Raw genomic sequence first — 23,747 nt, forward strand, 5'->3', positions numbered from 1 at the left:
GGAGGGTCACTGAGGTCTCTTCCCATCACAACTTTTAGAACTGGCTTTATGTAATTACATGGGTTATAAGGTAGCAAATGGTTTAAAGTACAGCACTCTTCTGGGCTTATATATAATCACTTAATTAAAAGAATGAAACAGAGCAATCAGCACTGCATGTGTGATAAAACAATTAAAGGTGTAGGCTTATTCTTAGAAAACAGCCCCAAAGCGATATGGGAATAGCATCGAATGCAAAGGCAAACCCATGGAGGTTATTATCAAGTCTCCTAATTCCCAGGACAGCAGCAATGGCTTATTTTTCAAATGTATACAGTTCAGCTTTGCAGATAGCACGTTTCTTGGACAATCACTTTAGTGGGAAACTTATTTCTACCGGACACTAGACATACATATGCCTTTTTGTCTTCTGTTGAAAAAAAAATGTTTGGCACTGTGTCACCACAGAAGGCATGATGCTCATGTTTAAAATGGATACATCATGGATAACGTGAATGGGAAGAGTGACCACAGGATGTGGGAGTTCACAGGTGACTCAGAAATTTCCAATTCATATTGCCTTTTTCCACAACCTCAAAGAATAGACTACCCGAGCTCTTTCCCATAGTTTACATTCTTTTATTCTCATGATCGAAGCATCACTGAAATGAAGCATGACACCTGGAATTCTAAAGAGTCCCTGTGACTTGCTGAAAAATGTCAGAAGTAAAACTCCCAAATAAATTGGTCTTTAACTCAAAATTCCCAACAGTGAATAAGGATGGTTTGGATGCCTACAGTAGCATCACTTCACAGCTGGCTATTGATTATGGGAAAGACATTCCCAAGAAAGAATAAGAACTGAGCAACTGATGTGAGCGCTGAGTGTTTGGCTGCTTACGTATCTTGTACATAATGCATTTGTCTCCAGAAAAACCTTACCTTATCAGCAGAGCTTAGTAAGTGTTCATTTGATGAAGTCTTCCCTTAGGTATATGTTTATACGATTCCTACTTTTGATCTATGTGATTTGAGGACTAAGGCTCCACGGTAAGACCTTAGTTTGTCTTCCTTAAGACAAAAAGGCACCTTTGTAGCTCAAAGGAAATTGGTGCAATGGCCAGATCCAGTTGGCATAATATTGACTTCCTTTTGTATATTCCTAGTTAGTTACACAGAGATAATTTGGAGAAATTGGTTTTAATGGTATGAAAACCTTTGCTTCAGCTACCTCAAGGTCTAAGCCAGTTGTCTATGTGTCATCTCATTTTGGTGAAAACTTGACAAGGATTAGTGAAGGATCCACCCTGCGCAGAATATTGTTTATAGGTAGTGTTTGAGAGGAGCTTTACACTGCTTGCTGGTGGGTAGCTAGTTTGGGGGTGGGGGAGTTCCCACAGAAATGTATCCTTGCAATTAGGAAAGGTCACATGAAAGAGCAGCAAGCTATCAACTCATTTATCAACTCACTTATTTAACAAACAATATGGAGCATCTCTCTACTCTGCAAGACATCGAGGAAACAGAGATTAACAATGTTCATTCCCTGTTTTTCAGAGTTTTCACTCCAGTAGAGGAATTAGTGAATGATCTAGAAGTAACCATACACTTTGATTAGTGCCATGAGGGAAATACATAAAGGAGTGACAGAGTCTCAGAAGATGGGCACACAACTTGGCCTGAAGTGACAAATCAAGGAAGGTTTCTCAGAGAAGGGGCCCTTGAATGGATTCACTGAACAGACAAGTAGTAAAGGTCATTCTAAGCACAAGGAACAACACATGCAAAGGCACATAGATTTGAGGAAATAAGTATATAGAGAAACTATATAGAGTTGAGTTCATTTGGAGGGGAAAATAATGGGAAAATGGTAGCAGAAGTTCAACAGCATGTACCATTGGTTTAGTGGACAACTATTGCTGGTGAAAGCCATCCTAAATAACTCCAGCTTAAAACCGCGAAAATAGGACAGAGACAAAAATACTCATTTCAGACCATAGCATCTACTGGAAAACATAATAGTAGCTGGCCAAGCCTAGCACCTTAAGCATTTCTCCTCGGGTCAAAAAAAAAGTCATACATTTGTGACTTGAGAGGTTACAGTGAAAACATTGCACAACATAGTCTGGAATAAATTCAAACTACCCAGAAAGTGGATACCCCAAGGTGTTTAAACATTGAACATAAAACTATAGTACACGCTACATGCAGAAAGGTTTCTGCAAAACTTGTATGTGGCCTCTCAGGCCCTAGGAAACAACAGGCTCTGCCATAAGGTCTTGGTGTTTCTCACATAAATCATAAAGCCAAACCTGATCATGATATTTATAGCCTGAAGCTTTCAAACTCCCAGCTGAAATGTCCCCTGGTTTCTTAGACAACTGTTCTTATCTCTCTAGATGGTCAGTCAGTAAACAAATGTCTATGGAAGCATCTCAAAGTATAGACTGACAAATGAAAAAGTATACTTTTGATAACAAGGAATGATTGCTCATGGTCCTCCAATCAAGGAGTTAGTGCATTGAGAAGTGAAAAAAGACAGACATACTATAACTTGAAATATATCGTTGCTATATTGTAATGAGAGGAATCCCATACAGCAGAGGCTAAGAGCTTGAATTACGGAATGGATCGAATAAGTGTGGGAAGTGGAGCATAGTGTCAAATGCCTGGGATCAGATCCTGTCTTTATCACCTAGGGGGTCTTCAGCAGGATCCCTAGCTGCTCTGTGCCTCAGTCCCTCAATCTGTAAAATGGGATAATGGTAGTATCAGCCTCATAAGATTGTTATGAGGATTAAAGAAGATAATATATCTACACCAGTAGATCTAAATTCATATATAAAGAGAGCAAACCGCTTAATAATCCCTCTTTGACTTTAGCCCCCTTTGGATTTCTGGTGGACTTTTGCAACATTCAACTTTGCATGTGTATCCTCATATTTTCCCCTAGTTTTCTTAGTCTTTCTTCACTTGTGTAATTTTAACTTAAATCCACAAACATACATCTCTCCCTATGTAATACCACCTTATTGCCAGAGAAGGAGGCTAGACCTTTGGAAAAATCAAGAGACTGGGCTCTGATCTTAATTTTTTGCTTATTGGTTGTGTAAATTTTGGAAATTCACTTCACTCTGTGAGCTTCAGTTTCCTCACCTATAAAGCAAAAGGCTTAGATTATCTTCATGGCTTCTTCTAGCTCTAAAATGTAATGATCTTAGAGCTTATTTATATCTTTTTCCAAAGTCATTGATAAAAATTTAATCTCACTTGACCACCTCATACAGACTTTCTTCCAAGCTGCTCTCTTTTAGTATATTTAACTTTTTGAACCAATACCTATCATTTTCCCTTTTTTACAAGAGTCCAAGTAATGTCACCAATATCCATTGAAGTCACAGGCCATGGCTACAACTCCTCCCTAAATGGTTCAACTAATGTTGAAAAGACTCTAGTGAGGGGCTTCCCTGGTGGCGCAGTGGTTGAGAGTCTGCCTGCCAATGCAGGGGACACAGGTTCGTGCCCCGCTCTGGGAAGATCCCACATGCCGCGGAGCGGCTGGGCCCGTGAGCCATGGCCACTGAGCCTGCGCGTCCGGAGCCTGTGCTCCGCAACGGGAGAGGCCACAACAGTGACAGGCCGGTGTACCGCAAAAAAAAAAAAAAAAAAAAAAAAAAAAAAAAAAGACTCTAGTGAAACTCATTCTTAGTGAATCCATGCTGATTCCTTGTAACCATCTTGTTCATTTCTAAGTGCCTGCTTGCTCTCTACTGGAAACTCTATTTTAGAAAATTACCAAAGTGTATCATGGTTATTGATTTATATTTATTCCTGATTTATATTTGCTGAATTTGCCCTTACTCCTCCATTTTTACCCTCTGACAGTCCTCCCATTATTGGTTTCTCAGAAATTATTAATAATGATTATCTAATTTAATCTGCAATTTCTTCCAGAACTCAGAACTGGAGGCAAACTTACTTGATTATGGGCTTTTCTTTTGGTCTTCTCTCCTACTTGGGTGCGAGAGAACTTTTTCATATATTTGCTTCACCATTTCCAGATTAGGAAACATTCTCACTTAGGAGCAAGAAAGACACTGGGCAGTGTCTTTCTTTCACTCTTTTGGAAACTGCTCTCTCATCCAGCGATTCTCTCTTCTCACCACACCTTCTCCTAAAATGTAATTTAAAAAAAAGAACAACAACAACAACAAAAATCACTCCATTTTCACATTCTGTGCTTTAGTCTCCCTAATCTTCACAGGTTCCTGCCAATCTTTTACGTGGTCCACGAGGCTGCCCAAGGACCTAACACACCTACAGCTTTCATCCTCTCACTAGTCCTTTCAACACTCAAATGCCCCATTGGAGCCTAGCAACCCAGTGGCTTCTTTGGAGGTCTTGTCTCTTGTGTCTTATTGAGACTATTATGTGTTGTCTGAATTATTTTTTAAGTCTTCATATTGCTCTTAAGCTATATACCTTTTTATTAGAGTTTCTAACCATGAGAAGTATATCTCGACTTTTAAAGTGGTTTTTTCCTAAAGGATATAACTAGATCTTTTTTCCTTCCTCCACTCCTACTAAAACTATAATTGGGTAACTTTCTGCCAAAAGTCTACATTATTTCCCCATCCTAAAACGATCTTTTATTTTTAAAATGATGTCCAATGTAGGAGTCCCCTTATTTCTTCATGGTTTCACAGAAGAAACCATATGGCCAGCAAAGCAAGTCAGGAACATTTCAGATACCCAGTTTTTAGGCAAATGAGGCAGGAAACACCCAGCTGACAATTATCTGGCTATCCCCCAACCCTAGTTTTAAGTTTTATGTTAAAAAGGAAGCTCCTAATAGCAATTAGGTGATCCATGGAGTAAACCACAACACTGCTTCACTTCCTCCCACCTATTCTTCCTACGTGGGTGTCTTTCTGTGCTTCAGACCTCAGATTCGAAGTCACACAGAAGACAGCAGACAGGAGGTGATGAGAGGACAGCCAGGGTCCTTAAGGTCAAAAGACCTGCTTCTGAATCTTGATTTTGCCCTCACTTTCTAATCATATCATTATGAACAAGTTTCTTCATCTAGCAGAACTCAGTTTGTGCATCTCTAAAATGGAGAAAACAATATCCATCATAAAACGCAGTTGTGAATATCAAAGGAGAAAATATACACATAAATACCCAGTACATTAGCAACTGGTTTTACAACAGTATAAATACATTCTGAAAATGCACAAACCAAACAAAGAACTTTATTCTTCTCTAGAAATCAGGTTGGGGTGGGTGAGGGAGGGAAAGGAAGGGAGATTTATAATCTGCTGATTTCTGTAGTATTTACTTTTTGCATTAAGCATTTTGACTCTTATAATCTAAGGAAACTAGTTTTAAAATGAACAGTTCACCATGACAAAAGGACTTCAACACTTTGTTCTATCATTCATATGCATCACATGTGTTTCTGATGTAACTCTGAACATTATAATTTTGACTATATGATTGCTCCATGCTATTTAATATAGGTAATACAATTGAGATTACACTTATTTCTTTATGAGTGTTCCATTCTCATGTTCAACTCACTAAATATGCCTCCTTTTTCTAAAGTAGGCTGTAGTTTCCTCATTAAACACACACACATAACTATTCTTTTTATTATTGAAGTAGAGTTGATTTATAAAGTTGTGTTAGTTTCAGATGTGTAGCAAAGTGATTCAGATATATATGTGTATATATATATTCTTCTTCAGATTCTTTCCCATGATAGGTTATTACAAGATATTGAATATAGTTCCCTGCGCTATACAGTAGGTCTGTATTGTTTATCTATTTTATATACAGTAGTGTGTATATCAGATAACTACTCTTAAGATGATGGCAATAGTTGCAGTTTTATTCTAACCCACCATCTTCCCACCCATGTTACAGCTCACTGTGCTCCTTCCCAGCCCAGAGAACCTTCTCCATATTTCCATCATTCTATGGCTACTTCACTGTCTTGTACAGTCTGCCTTGTTTGTAAATTGTTCTCAGATATCCTGGAGAGGTAGAATGAAGCCACAGGACCCTATCCGTCAAAAGACAAGAACTTTTTTCTTCAGCAGCTTTTCATTACTCATATCCCTCCGGGAGAAAAAAGTTTCAGCAGTTTAGGACCCTTTCACTGTGGTTCCTAGATGCCAGAAAATGATGTCTCTGGGCATTTTTCAGGTGCTTTCATTCTCTGCCTCCCTGAGGGGTTCAGGTCCTGATGAATAGAACCTGAAGATTAGAAAACTGTAGCATCCAGAAGAGATGACCTCTCCAGTGTCACCCAGAAACTCCAGAATCAAGCCAAGCCCATGCACAGACAGGGCTCTTATCACCAGTCTGCCACAGTGGTACTTGCATCCGAAAGAAGCCAGGTACTCAGTACAGAAGTGATGACAGTACTGGCTCAGTGCCATCTCAATCAGACTGAGTAAACAAGCAACACCCCCCTGTTCAAATGAACCAATAGAGGTCATTTTGTTCAGGGTGTCTAGGCGTGAGAAAAGAAAAAGTAAATGGCATACTAGCCTGCATCCATCCACTCACCTCCATTCCCCAAAATTCACTCACATCCTAGGATATATATTAAAAAAGAGTCTTTACCAAATGCAAAAAATATCTGGATCCTAAATCTGCATTATATTGTGTGCTAAGCACCAGATTTTCTTGCTGTTCTCTTTGTAGTTACGTGAGAGGTACCAGGATTTGAAAAAATATGAAAAACATTTTTGATAGCTCTGGGCCACATTAAGGGTTGGTTTTAATAGCAGGCACGATCTCTAAGAACATGCCACGTGGCTGGGTATGAATTTGGCTGTTGGTTTCTGTTGCCAGATGAAATGATGATTAACCAGGACTCAGCTGTCAGTTGTTTGATAGTACTTGTGCTCTTTGCTAACAGCTGCCTATTTCAAGCTGTGCTTCCTACATGTCAAATATAAACCTGAAACCAAAATTTCCAGAAGGGAAACTTCAAAGTACTCGTAGAGTATATTGGAATATTCAACGTTGTTTCCAATTGAAGTCCACTTAGTATATTATGTAACTGAAGTCAGTGAAGAGATAGAAATGTTCAGAATACGTGAGGTAGGTAGCCAGGAAAAACAAAAACAAACTGATTAGATTTACATATAATCTGTGTAAATATTTTAAAATGTACAAATTTCACAAATACTCTAAGCATAAAATGTTCCTTGATATGCTAGTGTCACTTTCCTTTTTTATTCTGTAATAAATAAAAACAGTGAAATATTATTGACAGGTAAATTATAACAATTTTACTTTTTTTTTTCCGGTACGCGGGCCTCTCACTGTTGTGGCCTCTCCTGTTGCAGAGCACAGGCTCCAGACGCGCAGGCTCAGCGGCCATGGCTCACGGGCCCAGCCGCTCTGCGGCATGTGGGATCTTCCCGGACTGGGGCACGAACCCGTGTCCCCTGCATCGGCAGGCAGACTCTCAACCACTGTGCCACCAGGGAAGCCCCCAATTTTACATTCTTTATTCGAAATAAGTAAACATTTTAAAGTAAATGGTTCTTTTTTTGACCAGGTCCTCGATACTTCCTTATTTGCTTTTTAATCAAAAATATCATAAGAATAGCATTTGTATCCTTGGACTGTGTATAGTCCAAACAGAAACAAAATGTTGAAAAGGCAAAGAAAATGTTGGTCAAGCTCGTCAGAAGTTTAGAAAGTCATATGCCTAAACTTTGGCATGGACCAAAAAAAAAAGGATTTTTTTTTGTTTTGGCTTAACCTAGATAATAAATGTCTAATGTGGACTGTCCATGTGGTATACAGTTCCCAAATTAAACTCTTTCAGAGACTGCTGTTTTTAGCAAAAGAGGGGGAAGTGAGAATTAGACAACACCCAGCCTCTTTCTATACAGCTGCAGCCAAGTTGTCTAAAAACCTAATTTGGCCAATTCACTGTAGTTCATTGTTAGACTGAGTTATAAGAGGACCCCAGAAACTTAAAACAACCTCACTGGGACACCTGAACAGGATGAATCCTGGTCCAGCGTCTATTATAAAGTCTAGGAGAGAAAGAGGAGTGTCTTTCTCATTTCTCTTTATCTTTTCCCCACCCTTGAATTACCTGTTTGGGACCTACTTCCTAATACTCCAAATACAGTATCCAGGGAAGTATCTGGCAAAGCGTCCAGAAAAGCTCAGCGATCTAGAGGTGAAAAGGGAGCTGGGTAAAGGCCTGCTATCCTTCATCTTTCATGTACAGTCAGTTACCTCCGGGTTTCTAAAAATGGTACCTCCCCTGTCTCCCTCCCCCAGGTGGCCAACCTGCTGAGGCTGTTCCAGATCCCGCAGATAAGCTATGCGTCCACCAGCGCCAAGCTCAGCGACAAGTCGCGCTATGATTATTTTGCCAGGACCGTGCCCCCCGACTTCTACCAGGCCAAAGCCATGGCCGAGATCTTGCGTTTCTTCAACTGGACCTACGTGTCCACTGTGGCCTCCGAGGGCGATTACGGGGAGACAGGGATCGAGGCGTTCGAGCAGGAAGCCCGCATGCGCAACATCTGCATCGCCACGTCGGAGAAGGTGGGGCGCTCCAACATCCGCAAGTCCTACGACAGCGTGATCCGCGAGCTCCTGCAGAAGCCCAACGCGCGCGTCGTGGTCCTCTTCATGCGCAGCGACGACTCGCGCGAGCTCATCGCCGCCGCCAGCCGCGCCAACACCTCCTTCACCTGGGTGGCAAGCGACGGCTGGGGCGCGCAGGAGAGCATCGTCAAGGGCAGCGAGCACGTGGCCGACGGCGCCATCACCCTGGAGCTAGCCTCCCAGCGCATCCGCCAGTTCGACCGCTACTTCCAGAGCCTCAGCCCCTACAGCAACCACCGCAACCCCTGGTTCCGGGACTTCTGGGAGCAGAAGTTCCAGTGTAGCCTCCAGAACAAGCACAACCACCGGCGCCCTTGCGACAAGCACCTGGCCATCGACAGCAGCAACTACGAGCAAGAATCCAAGATCATGTTCGTGGTGAACGCGGTGTACGCCATGGCCCATGCCCTGCACAAAATGCAGCGCACCCTCTGTCCCAACACCACCAAGCTCTGCGACGCCATGAGGATCCTGGACGGGAAGAAGTTGTACAAGGATTACTTGCTGAAAATCAACTTCACGGGTAAGTGAGGAGCCTTTAATCATCTTCTATGGTGCGAACAGTGAATCAAAGAGGAATCAAATACCTCTGCCCCCGACTAAGAAATCTTTTTTTTCAGAGCTACACAAGGGGTTCAAACTGTGAAATATTCCAAGATGCAATACAATGGCTTTTTGATGTTCTTACTTATTTTTGAGTGAATATCTTGGCTGGTACACCATATAAAATTGAAAGGCCCCCTAGGCTGGATTGATCTGTGGTAGCTGCCTAGACGCGGGCCATGCTACATTTATTCTCTTTCTTGTGATTAGCTATAGGATATGACACGTGTGATATGGGCATTTAATCTTCTTTAGCAGAATTGGCAACTCTCTAAGGGACATGAACTTCCAAGCTTTCCTTCTGGGAGACTTGACCAAAAGAATCTCGTAACTTTCTCAGTTGGGGAGAGGAAAAAGTCAGTCTTTTCCCAGAGCCTAATTAGGGAGGGAGAGGTAAAGATACTCAGAGCATGGTGATTCCAGGCATTTGAGTTTATGTCTTCTGCTGTACAGTAACAGTTCCATGTCAGTATTAAGAGCTGTGGATTTTCTCAAATGATGTTATGAAATGAAACTGTTTTTCCTGGGAGCTTGACTTTAAGCAAACTGAAGACTGATGGAAGTCATTCTGATACAGACGTGAACATCCAAAGGTGTATTCAAAGTGGCTATTGCTGCTCCTTCATTTCTTTATAAATATGGTCTAAACATTTCTCAAAATAGCACTGTGTTTTAATGCACTACTAATATGTAAACAGCAAGAAATCTTTAGAACTGTATTCTCTTCTAAGATGCATGTGATATCAGTGCATTAAGGTACCAGTTTTGGGGATTTTAGCTTAATCCTAAATCCTAAAATGGTAAGTAATATTATTGGGCACAAAAGATTTTGATGCCAAAAATATTACAATGATAAAATGCTTTCATTGTCTAAATTGCTAATCATCTCCCATGCCACTAGGGCATCATTCTAGTCTGCAGAGTCTGTTTCAATTGATTTATCATCCAAGACATGGAATTTTGTATGCTCAAATCATACTATCATTGGAGCAAGTGGCAGTTCTCACATCTCCCTTACAGATAATCACTCAGAAGTCAAACGGCCTGAAAAATCACTGGTAGTACTGAGAAAAGACCTCATGACAACTGGCTCCTATTCTAGAACTCTAACCCCTAAACTAGCCTTGAAAATAAGCACAAAAATTACCAGACTGCATTTTTGCACATCCTTTCTTCATTCCACCCAGAGGGAGCCAAAAGTAGCGGAGATCAATTATGTCAGTATTTCCTCCTATTCATCTGACGGATACCATCTTTATCATTAGAATGACCACTGTGAATGGTAAAGATTAAAACTTTGCTGTGCCCTGTACTCCCACAGGTATATTCCATATAGGAATGTGTGTGTGTGTGTTCTCCATATATTTATTTATTTATTTGTTTGTTCAGGATTTATCTCAAAATCCCAGATCGTTCACACTGACATCTCCAGAATATAAGATTGCACCACAGTCAGTAAAAAAGAATATCTTTACTCTAAATATAAATGAACTCCCAGGTATCTATAAATAGCATCTACAATGCACTTAATTCTTAAAGATGAATAAGATTAGCACCCTTCTCCCCTTTCAGACTGCCCTTGGGGTAGCCATTTATCTTTATGCACCACAAGTATTAATTAACTCTGTTATTCTAGTATGCAAATATACAAATATATCCACTCATCAACAGCTAATAGAAAGAAACCTCTTGGATTTCAGAGAGCCTTTACAAGGTGTTATCTGTAAGCAAAATATTTTCCTTCATTTCACTGACTGAGTCTTAAATGGCAAAGAAAAGTGAAGAAATAAGGCCATTTGGATAAATAAAACAACAGGACCTTTTTTTTTCATTTTTGGATTTTATTTTATTTTTGTATACAGCAGGTTCTTATTAGACATCAGTTTTATACACATCAGTGTATACATGTCAATCCCAATCGCCCGATTCATCACACCACCACCACCACCCCCCGCCACTTTCCCCACTTGGTGTCCATACGTTTGTTCTCTACATCTGTGTCTCCACTTCTGCCCTGCAAACCGGTTCATCTGTACCATTTTTTTAGGTTCCATATACATGTGTTAATATACGATATCTGTTTTTCCCTTTCTGACTTACGTCGCTCTGTATGACAGTCTCTAGATCCATCCACGTCTCAACAAATGACCCAATTTCATTCCTTTTTATGGCTGAGTAATATTCCATTGTATATATGTACCACATCTTCTTTATCCATTCGTCTGTGAATGGGCATTTATGTTGCTTCCATGACCTGGATATTATAAACAGTGCTGCAATGAACACCGGGGTGCATGTGTCTTTTTGAATTATGGTTTTCTCAGGGTATATGCCCAGTAGTGGGATTGCTGGATCATATGGTAATTCTATTTTTAGTTTTTTTTTTTTTTTTTTTTTTTTTGCTGTACGTGGGCCTCTCACTGTTGTGGCCTCTCCCATTGCGGAGCACAGGCTCCGGACGCGCAGGCTCAACGGCCATGGCTCACGGGCCCAACCGCTCCGCGGCATGTGGGATCTTCCCAGACCGGGGCACGAACCCGTGTCCCCTGCATCGGCAGGCGGACTCTCAACCACTGCGCCACCAGGGGAGCCCCCTATTTTTAGTTTTTTAAGGAAGCTCCATACTGTTCTCCATATTGACTGTATCAATTTACATTCCCACCAACAGTGCAACAGGGTTCCCTTTTCTCCACACCCTCTACAGTATTTGTTCTTTGTAGATTTTCCGATGATGCTCATTCTAACTGGTGTGAGGTGATACCTCATTGTAGTTTTGATTTGCATTTCTCTAATAATTAGTGATGTTGAGCAGCTTTTCATGTGCTACTTGGCCATCTGTATGTCTTCTTCCGAGAAATGTCTATTTAAGTCTTTTGCCCATTTTTGGATTGGGTTGTTTGTTTTTTTAATTTTGAGCTGCCTGAGCTGTTTATATATTTGGGAGATTAATCCTTTGTCCGCTGATTCGTTTGCAAATATTTTCTCCCATTCTGAGGGTTGTCTTTTGGTCTTATTTATGGTTTCCTTTGCTGTACAAAAGCTTTGAAGTTTCATTAGGTCCCATTTGTTTACTTTTGTTTTTATTTCCATTTCTCTAGGAGGTGGGTCAAAAAGGATCTTGCTGTGACTTATGTCATAGAGTGTTCTGCCTATGTTTTCCTCTAAGAGTTTAGTAGCGTCTGGCCTTACATTTAGGTCTTTAATCCATTTTCAGTTTATTTTTGTGTATGGTGTTAGGGAATGGCCTAATTTCATTGTTTTACATGTAGCTGTCCAGTTTTCCCAGCACCACTTATTGAAGAGACTATCTTTTCTCCATTGTATATCCTTGCCTCCTTTGTCATATATTAGTTGACCATAGGTGCGTGGGTTTATCTCTGGGCTTTCTATCTTGTTCCATTGATCTATGTTTCTGTTTTTGTGCCAGTACCATATTGTCTTGATTACTGTAGCTTTCTACTATACTCTGAATTCAGGGAGTCTGATTCCTCCAGCTCCGCATTTTTCCCTCAAGACTGCTTTGGCTATTCGGGGTCTTTTGTGTCTCCATACAAATTTCAAGCTATTTTGTTCTAGTTCTGTAAAAAATGCCATTGGTAATTTGATAGGGATTGCATTGAATCTGTAGATTGCTTTGGGTAGTATAGTCATTTTCACAATATTGATTCTTCCAATCCAAGAACATGGTATATCTCTCCATCTGTGTGTATCATCTTTCATTTCTTTCATCAGTGTCTTATAGTTTTCTGCATACAGGTCTTTTGTCTCCCTAGGTAGGTTTATTCCTAGGTATTTTATTCTTTTTGTTGCAGTGGTAAATGGGAGTGTTTCCTTAAGTTCTCTTTCAGATTTTTCATCATTAGTGTATAGGAATGCAAGAGATTTCTGTGCATCAATTTTGTATCCTGCAACTTTACCAAGTTCATAGATTAGGTCTAGTAGTTTTCTGGTGGCATCTTTAGGATTTTTTATGTATAGTATCATGTCATCTGCAAATAGTGACACTTTTACTTCTTCTTTTCCAATTTGTATTCTTTTTCTTTCTTTTTCTTCCCTGATTCCCATGGCTAGGTCTTCCAAAACTATGTTGAATAATAGTTGTGAGAGTGGACATCCTTGTCTTGTTCCTGATCTTAGAGGAAATGCTTTCAGTTTTTCACCATTGAGAATGATGTTTTCTGTGGGTTTGTCGTATATGGCATTTATTATGTTGAGGTAGGTTCACTCTATGCCCACTTTCTGGAGAGTTTTTATCATAAATCGGTGTTGAATTTTGTCAAAAGCTTTTTCTGCATCTATTGAGATGATCATATGGATTTTCTTCTTCAGTTTGTTAATATGGTGTATCACATTGATTGATTTGCGTGTATTGAAGAATCTTTGCATCCCTGGGATGAATCCGACTTAATCATGGAGTATAATCCTTTTAATGTGTTGTTGGATTCCCTTTGCTAGCATTTTGTTGAGGATTTTTGCATCTATATTCATCAGTGATATTAGTGTGTAATTATCTTTTTTTGTAGTATCTTTGTCTGGTTTTGGTATCAGGGTGATTGTGGCCTCATAGAATGTGTTTGGGAGTGTTCCTTCCTCTGCAGTTTTTTGGAAGAGTTTGAGAAGGATGGGTGTTAGCTCTTCTCTAAATGTTTGATAGAATTCACCTGTGAAGCCATCTGGTCCTGGACTTTTGTTTGTTGGAAGATTTTTAATCACAGTTTCAATTTCTTTGCTTCTGATTGGTCTGTTCATATTTTCTATCTCTTCCTGGTTCAGTCTTGGAAGGTTATACCTTTTTAAGAATTTGTCCATTTCTTCCAGGTTGTCCATTTTATTGGCATAGAGTTGCTTGTAGTAGTCTCTTAAGATGTTTTGTATTACTGCCGTGTCTGTTGTAACTTCTCCTTTTCCATTTCTAATTTTATTGATTTGAGTCCTCTCCCTCTTTTTCTTGATGAGTCTGGCTAATGGGTTATCAATTTTATTTATCTTCTCAAAAACCAGCTTTTAGTTTTATTGACCTTTGCTATTGTTTTCTTTGTTTCTATTTCATTTATTTCTGCTCTGATCTTTATGATTTCTCTCTTTCTGCTAACTTCCAGTTTTGTTTGTCCTTCTGTCTCTAGTTCCTTTAGGTGTAAGGTTAGATTGTTCGTTTGAGATTTTCCTTGTTTCTTGACATAGGCTTGTATAGCTATAAACTTCCCTCTTAGAACTGCTTTTGCTGCCTCCCATAGGTTTTGGATCGTCGTGTTTTCATTGTCATTTATCTCTAGGTATTTTTTGATTTCCTCTTTGATTTCTTCAGTGATCTCTTGGTTATTTAGTAACGTATTGTTTAGCCTCCATGTGTTTGTGTTTCATATGGTTTTTTTCCCCTGTAATTGATTTCTAATCTCATAGTGTTGTGGTCAGAAAAGATGCTTGAAATGATTTTAATTTTCTTAAATTTACTGAGGCTGGATTTGTGACCCAAGATGGGATCTATCCTAGAGAATGTTCCGTGCGCACTTGAGAAGGAAGTGTAATCTGTTGTTTTTGGATGGAATGTTCTATAAATACCAATTAAATCTATCTGGTTTATTGTGTCATTTATAGCGTGTGTTTCCTTATTAATTTTCTGTGTGGATGATCTGTCCATTGGTGTAAATGAGGTGTTAAAGTCCCCCACTATTATTGTGCTACTGTCAGTTTCCTCTTTTATAGCTGTTAGCAGTTGCCTTATATATTGAGGTGATCCTATGTTGGGTGCATATATATTTATAATTGTTATATCTTCTTCTGGGATTGATCCCTTGATCATTATGTAGTGTCCTTCCTTGTCTCTTGTAACATTCTTTATTTTAAAGTCTATTTGATCTGATATGAGTATTGCTACTCCAGCTTTGATTTTCATTTGCATGGAATATCTTTTTCCATCCCCTCACTTTCAGTCTGTATGTGTCCCTGGGTCTGAAGTGGGTCTCTTGTAGACAGCATGTAGATGGGTCTTGTTTTTGTATCCATTCAGCAAGCCTGTGTCTTTTGGTTGGAGCATTTAATCCATTCACGTTTAAGGTAATTATTGATATGCATGTTCCTATGACCATTTTCTTGATTGTTTTCAGTTTGTTTTTGTAGGTCCTTTTCTTCTCTTGTGTTTCCTACTTATAGTTCATTTAGCATTTGTTGTAGAGCTGGTTTGGTGGTGCTGCATTCTCTTAGCTTTTGCTTGTCTGTAAAGCTTTTGATTTCTCCATCGAATCTGAATGAGATCCTTGCCGGGTAGAGTAATCTTGATTGTAGGTTCTTTCCTTTCATCACTTTAAGTATATCATGCCACTCCCTTCTGGCTTGTAGAGTTTCTGCTGAGAAATCAGCTGTTAACCTTATGGGAGTTCCCTTGTATGTTATTTGTCATTTTTCCCTTGCTGCTTTCAATAATTTTTCTTTGTCTTTACTTTTTGCCCATTTGATTACTATGTGTCTCAGCGTGTTTCTCCTTGGGTGTATCTTGTATGGGACTCTCTGTGCTTCCTGGACTTGGGTGGCTATTTCCTTTCCCATGTTAGGGAAGTTTTCGACTATAATCTCTTCAGATATTTTCTCAGGTCCTTTCTCTCTCTCTTCTCCTTCTGGGACCCCTATAATGCGAATGTTGTTTCATATAATGTTGTCCCAGAGGTCTCTTAGGCTCTTTTCATTTCTTTTCATTCTTTTTTCTTTACTCTGTTCTGCAGCAGTGAATTCCACCATTCTGTCTTCCAGGTCACTTGTCCATTCGTCTGCCCCAGTTATTCTGCTATTGATTCCTTCTAGTGTAGTTTTCATTTCAGTTATTGTATTATTCATCTCTGTTTGTTTGTTCTTTAATTCTTCTAGGTCTTTGTTAAACATTTCTTGCATCTTCTCGATCTTTGCCTCCATTCTTTTTCCGTGGTCCTGGATCATCTTCACTATCATTATTCTGAATTCTTTTTCTGGAAGGTTGCCTATCTCCACTTCATTTAGTTGTTTTTCTGGGGTTTTATCTTGTTCCTTCATCTGGTACATAGCCCTCTGCCTTTTCATCTTGTCTATCTTTCTGTGAATGTGGTTTTTGTTCCACAGGTTGCAGGACTGTAGTTCTTCTTGCTTCTGCTGTCTGCCCTCTGGTGGATGAGGCTATCTAAGAGGTTTGTGCAAGTTTCCTGATGGGAGGGACTGGTGGTGGGTAGAGCTGACTGTTGCTCTGGTGGGCAGAGCTTAGTAAAACTTTAATCCCCCTGACTGCTGATGGGTGGGGCTGGGTGCCCTCCCTGTTGGTTGTTTGGCCTGAGGCAACCCAAAACTGGAGCCTACCTGGGCTCTTTGATGGGGCTAATGGCAGACTCTGGGAGGGCTCACGCCAAGGAGTACTTCCCAGAACTTCTGCTGCCAGTGTCCTTGTCCCCACGGTCAGCCACAGCCACCCCCTGCCTCTGCAGGAGGCCCTCCAACACTAGCAGGTAGGTCTGGTTCAGTCTCCTATGGGGTCACTGCTCCTTCCCCTGGGTTCCCATGCTCACACTACTTTGTGTGTGCCCTCCAAGAGTGTAGTCTCTGTTTCCCCCAGTCCTGTTGAAGTCCTACAATCAAATCCCACTAGCACTCAAAGTCTGATTCTCTAGAATTCCTCCTCCCAGTGCTGGACCCCCAGGTTGGGCAGCCTGAGGTGGCGCTCAGAACCTTCACTCCAGTGGGTGGACTTCTGTGGTATAGTGTTCTCCAGTCTGTGAGTCACCCACCCAGCAGTTATGGGATTTGATTTTACTGTGATTGAGCCCCTCCTACTGTCTCATTATGGCTTCTCCTTTGTCTTTGGATGTGGGGGTATCTGTTTTGGTGAGTTCTAGTGTCCTCCTGTCGATGATTGTCCAGCAGCTAGTTGTGATTCTGGTGTTCTCACAAGAGGGAGTGAGAGCACATCCTTCTACTCCACCATCTTGGTTCAGGCCGAGAGGATCACCCAACAGGATCTTCTTTTTGCCTACTTGTTCAATTACTGACTTTGATTCTACAATTTAGTTTGGCTGTGCAGACCTGACCACAAAGTGCTATTTTCACCTTCTCAATTTGCTCAAAATTGCCAATCATTCTCCTTCTCTGAGGAGAATAGAAGGGTGAAAAACAGACTCCAACTACAGAAAAGAGGGAATTTAGACCAGCCACCAGGTACATATGCATAGCAGTGAGACTTGGATAAGAAAATGCCTTACTACTTGAGGATACTGAGATGATGAATTAGCTAAATATGTATATTAAATAATAAGGCTAACCTAGTCAGCTATTGAAAAGCACGTCTGTTTTACATTTTTTTTCTGAAGTAGTAGCTCTGATTTTCTAACTTGAATATTGAGGTAGTGGACTAGGCACAATAGTGAATGCTTAGCAAACACTACACAATCTTTGCTCAGATCAAAAAAGTCCCCTTCCAGCCAGCTGCTTGTAGTCCACGCATTTACTCCGGGATTCTTCTGACAGACAGTTGTAGCCAATGCCCTTAGAGCTCTAGCCCTCTCAGGATGGAAGAGCTAAGCCTCCTGAGAATACTCCTCTGTCCCTTGGTATATCCCTACTAGCAAGTTCCAGCAATGGCCACCATGAGTATTCCTTGAAGTTAACCCAATATGAATATTCCTTTTGCAAAAGAGATTTGGCAGAGTATGCTTTGCTAAAGATTCTTCTAAACAGTAAATTCTCCTGGCGTAAGATCTAATGACCTCTCTAGACTCATCTCCTGCCACACACGCAGCATTCACCCTTCCTTCCATTAAGACTACTTGCAGTTCGCCAAGCATGCACCTTTATTTTTGCCTTTGTCCCCTCTGTCTATGCTGCTTCCTCCACCTAGAACACTCTCACCCCAGCCCCTTCTGCCCTATCTAGCACCTTCACTTATTCCATCTCAACTGCTACTACCCTGGTCCAAGCCAGCAACACCTCAACACTGCATCCCTAGAATAGTCTCCAAATTGATTTACTCTTGGCCACCTCCAACACAGCCACAACACAACAGCCAGGATGCCCTTTTATAGTGTAAGCCAGAACGAGTCACTCCTCTGCTCAAAACCTCTTAGGGAGTTCCCCCATGTCACTCACAGTCAAAGTCAAAGTCCTTACAATGTTCTACAAGGTCCTACCTGATCTGCCCTCCCCCCGCAATCCCTTGCTGCTCCTCTGTCATCACCTTTTACTCTCCCTCTTGCTCACTTCACTCCAGCCACCTTTGTTTCCAAACTTAGGGCTTTCCCACCCCCAGTTCCCTCTGATTGTAATGCCCTTTCCCCAGACATCTTACTTCCGTCAAGCTTTACTTAAACCCCAGCCTCTTATTGAGACCCACCTGGCAATCCTTCTTAAGACTGCAACTCTCTGCCTCCAACCCCACCATTTCCCTTTAACCTGCTCTAATTTTATTTACTCCATGATTTTTTCACCTTCTCTCATACCACATGAACATTTTCATGTTTATTCTTTATTGTTTGATCTTCACACTTGAATATAAACTCCATGAAAATAGAAATTATTGTCGGTTTTATTCACTGATGTAGCCCAAGCATAATAGATGTTCAGTAAATATTTGTTGATTATAAATAGCACTTAACACCCAAATTCATATTTCCTTCTCTATCTCCATTACTAGATTGTGAGCTTTTTCCAAGGCAGAGAACATATGTTTCATCTCTGATCTCAAATACCCAACACATTTTCGGGTACAGAGTTGCACATTATATCAATGTTTACTGAAGGAATACATAATGAGAAAAACAGTCGATAGATTTACAATGTGACTTTTTTGTGAAAATTAAATGTGTATGTTTTTTTCATTAACAAATTAATTTCAAGAAAGAAAAGTATATGCCTTCTAGAATGGCTGGCTTTTTTTTTAACCTAAGCACCGTCCATTAGTTATGTTCTATCTTCGTATTTGAGGCAAATTTAAAACCAAAGAGCGTTAGCAGTGGATCTCTTGTTTGTCCCTGTTTTATAGATGAAGCCCCAAAAGTGAAAGTGATTTGCCCAAGATCATCATCTGGTTAGTGGCAGGGAACAAGGTTGAAATCCAAGTCATCAGATCCAGTGCTGCTTTTATACGTAACACAAGAACTCTGGGAAGTTGAGGACTTTGATCCCAAACACCTAACACAATTTCTGACATACTCTCACTATTAATGGAATGTTTATTAAAGGAATGAAAGACGATCAGTAAATAAGTTCAAAATACGTTTCTTCCTGTGCTCCTTTTTATTATCCCTTTAATGCTCCTGGGACACTTTCTCAATTATTTGGAGCTAAGGTGATTCATAAAACACCCAAACTTTGGAAGCTGAGCCTTAGACTCTACACCTTAGGATATTAAAAAAAAAAAAAAAAAAAGCTTCAAAGCATTTTTTATTAGTAAAATTTCTCCATCTGAAAGAGCCAAGTCATCTTGAATTCTAAAATAAATATTTAAATGAGAATTATGTTTCGTGGCACGAGACTTTTCCAAATTATTTTGAATAAATTTCCATGCACTCATCATGTAAAAGGAAAGCTTAAACCACCCAAGGCAGTCACAAACAGAGGAAACAGAGAGGGCTATTAAACTTTTAAAGAAATGCAATGTCACTGTCATTTTATGTGTTCACAGTACAATATAACCTCTTTCACTTTTTATTCTGAGACGAGTCCCAGAAAATGGAATAGACTAAAATCATAGAGTTACAAAAGGCCTTCCTGAAAGATGAACTTGCTTCTACTCCTCACTTGACGGAGGTGGAAATTCAGGATGTCAGCATTATGATCTTCACTTACTGAAGCACATAAAAGTGAACTCACCTGTCAGGGTGACGTGGTAACTAGAGTGCACCCAAACAAAAAGAAAAAAGAAAGCACTCCCACTTACTGTGCATGCTGCCAGAGGTGCTCCAAGACACAGCCAGCGTCAAGGATGCATTATCTTAGGAATAACATTCATAATGTTCCTTTGCGTGATCTGCAGGCCTGGGCTAAAATGTTTGAGAATGGAAAAACTGAGAATTTTACACAACAGGAAATTTATCCAAGATCACATAATAAATAGGTGACAGAGCAAACCATAAGGTCCTGAATGTAGCCATTGATTCCATAGATAAGTTTAGACTTTATGCTGGGACCTGAGGACCCAACAGTTACCAAGACAGATGGGGTCCCAGCTTCATGGGGCTTATACCAGCAGCCAGTCCGCAGAACAGTCTCAAAGTATAGAAGCAGAATTAGTGGGGCTGCATAAAAAAGAATGAAATAATGCCATTTGCAGCAAGATGGATGGACCTAGAGATTTTCATACTAAGTGAAGTAAGTCAGACAAAGAAAGACAAATATCATATATCACTTATATGTGGAATCTAAAAGAATGATACAAATGTACTTATTTACAAAACAGAAACAGACTTAGAAACCAAACTTATGGTTACCAAAGGGGAAAAGTAGGTGTGTGGGGGGGTGCAGATAAATTACGAGGTTGGAATTAACATATGCACACTACTATACATAAAACAGATAATCGACAGGACCTACTGTATAACACAGGGAACTATACTCAATATTCTGTATAACCGATATGGGAAAAGAATCTGAAAAAGAATGGATATATGTATAGGTATAACTTTGCTGTACACCTGAAACTAACACATCATTGTAAATCCATGATACTCCAATATAAAATAAAAATTAAAAAAAAGAATTAGTGGGGCTGCAATAGTAGGGTCTTGCCTTAAATTTTGTGTTCTATTTTGGTTTTGAGTTTTGCTTTGGATTGGAAAATCATTGTGTATCTTATGTCCAGAATAAATCTAAATTCACTGAACAAATCTTAATTCAAGCCTTATTCCCAAGGCTTGAATTATAAGTGAAGAGGGCATCTCCTTGTTACTGCTGGACTTGGTAGTCATAATGGGCTGGATAGTAGGACACACAGCTGTGACAGGATTTTTGCTCATTCGTTTGTTAGTTGCTTTTCTTTCTCTATTTCTTTCTTTCTTTCTTTTCTTTTTTTTTTTTTTTTTTTTTTGTGGCACACTTATCTCCTGGTACCAGCAAAGAGACAGACTACTGAGATCAGAGGCCCAGAGCCTCACGGAGATGGTCTAGCTTTGTTCGTATGTTTACAATCGTCCACACATGAAAGAGGGGCAGAGGCAGAAAATGGGTAGTCCAGCCTTGCTGCCCCATTCACCTCTGTGTCTGACTCATTCCCGTAGGTAGAAAGTTCCCTCCTGGTTGGAGGGGTAATCACAGAGCACAGGCTGGGAAGGGCAGATTTTCTGGGACACTGCACTCTAAGGAATATGTGTGAGCTGGCCCCAACCCAGCAAGGCTCTCCTCTTGAAAAGTCCAGGGCCATCCAAGGCACAGCGAGCAAGCCAAAATGGTAATGGCCACATCTTTAGATGAATGGGCTTTGAAGTTCCTGAAAGAGCAAACTGCTCTTGATCTCGCTTCCTCCCCTGGAACATTTGTAGTTCCCACAAAAGCACAGAAACTTGTTCCAGCTCTGCTGATCAAAAGCATTTTCAAAAATGTAAAGATAAATATCCTGTATTTTTTTGGCCCCTTTGTCTCTGGTCAGCTTCCTGGGGTCACCAGAATAAGATCTAAACCCCCAAAGGACACCACTCATGTGATTACTTATTTGTTTATGCATCATGCATCTGTGCTTTGGTAGCCTAGAAGCTTGAGAAATGATTCTCATTGTAAGGTCACACAATGGAGAACAGGAGCCTCTAGAAAGACTAATTGTCCACTTTGGCCTGAGCTTTCTGCTACTGCTGCTTGTTATTATGCTCATATGGTGGTTACTGTTATTACTATGATTATTATTTCATAATCCTTAATTTTTCTTGATCCATTTGAAAAGCCATCCTGTCTATGAAGAAGAAAAACATAATCATCCCCAATAAAGTATGAAAGAAATGGATTCTACCACCTTGCTAATTGGAAAAAAAAAAAGTACAATGAATATGCTGTTTCCTCTATGTGTCCAGACTTTGGGACACTGTAGTATATTTACAAGGACATCACCAGTAAAGGTGTCTGGAGGCTGAAGAAAATATTCAGAGCATTTTTTTAAAAAATATAACTAACAATCTTCAAAAACAAGTTTAGCCTACATTCGTGACCTTTGGGACACCCAGTATTATCCCACAATAACCTAGTCTTCTAAATGCTTCTAATCACTGGAAATATTATCACAGTTGAGTTGAAAATACACGTTTTTCCACTTTCATATGTATTTCTGCTAATATTCATCCTCAACACAACACTGGAACGCCAACATAGAGAAAAGAAGTATTTTCAGTGGGTTCAGAAAAAAATTCCTGACTAGGGTGGCAATCACATACTGAAATAGAAGGCTATTTGTAATGAGGTGGATAGACCTAGAGTCTGTCATACAGAGTGAAGTAAGTCAGAAAGAGAAAGACAAATACCGTATGCTAACACATATATATGGAATTTAAGAAAAAAAAATGCCATGAAGAACCTAGGGGTAAGACAGGAATAAAGACACAGACCTAGACTAGAGAATGGACTTGAGGATATGGGGAGGGGGAAGGCTAAGCTGTGACAAAGCAAGAGAGTGGCATGGACATATATACACTACCAAACGTAAAATAGATAGCTAGTGGAAAGCAGCCGCATAGCACAGGGAGATCAGCTCGGTGCTTTGTGACCACCTAGAGGGGTGGGATAGGGAGGGTGGGATGGAGGGAGATGCAAGAGGGAAGAGATATGGGAACATATGTATATGTATAACTGATTCACTTTGTTATAAAGCAGAAACTAACACGCCATTGTAAAGCAATTATACTCCAATAAAGATGTAAAAAAAAAAAAAAAAAGATTAGACTGTCATCTAATGGAGCATCTGATTATGGGAAGTCTCCCGGAGTTGGGTTTAGTAAACCATCTTAGGAACCTAGCAAAACTCTCATAATGCCTAAGCAGTGCGCAGAGCTTCCGAAGATTAAGGAAACTGATGTTATATGCTGAGGTAGGCACTGAGGAGATGGCTAAGCAACTCAAGGACAGGTCACTCTTCTGACCTCCCTCTTTATTGTTTTTTTAACTTTTTATTTTATATTGGAGTATAGTTGATTAACAATGTTGTGATAATTTCAGGTGTACAGCAAAGTGATTCAGTTATACATATACATGTATCTATTCTTTTTCAAATTCTTTTCCCACATCAGTTGTTACATAATATTGAGCAGAGTTCCCTGTGCTATACAGTAGGTCCTTGTTGGTTACCCATTTTAAATACAGCGGTGTGTACATGTCAATCCCACACTCCCTAACTATCCCTTCCACTCACCCTTCCCCCCGGTAACCATAAATTCATTCTCGAAGTCTGTGAGTCTGTTTCTGTTTTGTAAATAAGTTCATTTGTATTATTTCGTTTTAGATTCTGCATATAAGCAATATCATACGATATTTCTCTTTCTCTGTCTGACTTACTTCACTTAGTATGACAATCTCTAGGTCCATCCATGTTG

At 40.0% G+C, this 23,747-nt stretch overlaps 1 protein-coding gene across 1 annotated transcript in view; it reads left to right on the plus strand.

The window, feature by feature from the left end:
- Positions 1–23,747, plus strand: part of GRM3 (glutamate metabotropic receptor 3) — a gene marked incomplete at both ends in the record, with an annotated part of 103,834 nt that overhangs the window by 12,837 nt on the left and 67,250 nt on the right. Inside the window, one exon of the mRNA XM_079711945.1 lies at positions 8,299–9,154. Within this exon, the coding sequence (XP_079568071.1) occupies positions 8,299–9,154 (856 nt within the window). The remainder of the gene's footprint in view (positions 1–8,298; positions 9,155–23,747) is intronic.

Source organism: Hyperoodon ampullatus, assembly GCF_949752795.1.
Source record: "Hyperoodon ampullatus genome assembly, chromosome: 9".
NCBI lineage: Eukaryota > Metazoa > Chordata > Mammalia > Artiodactyla > Ziphiidae > Hyperoodon > Hyperoodon ampullatus.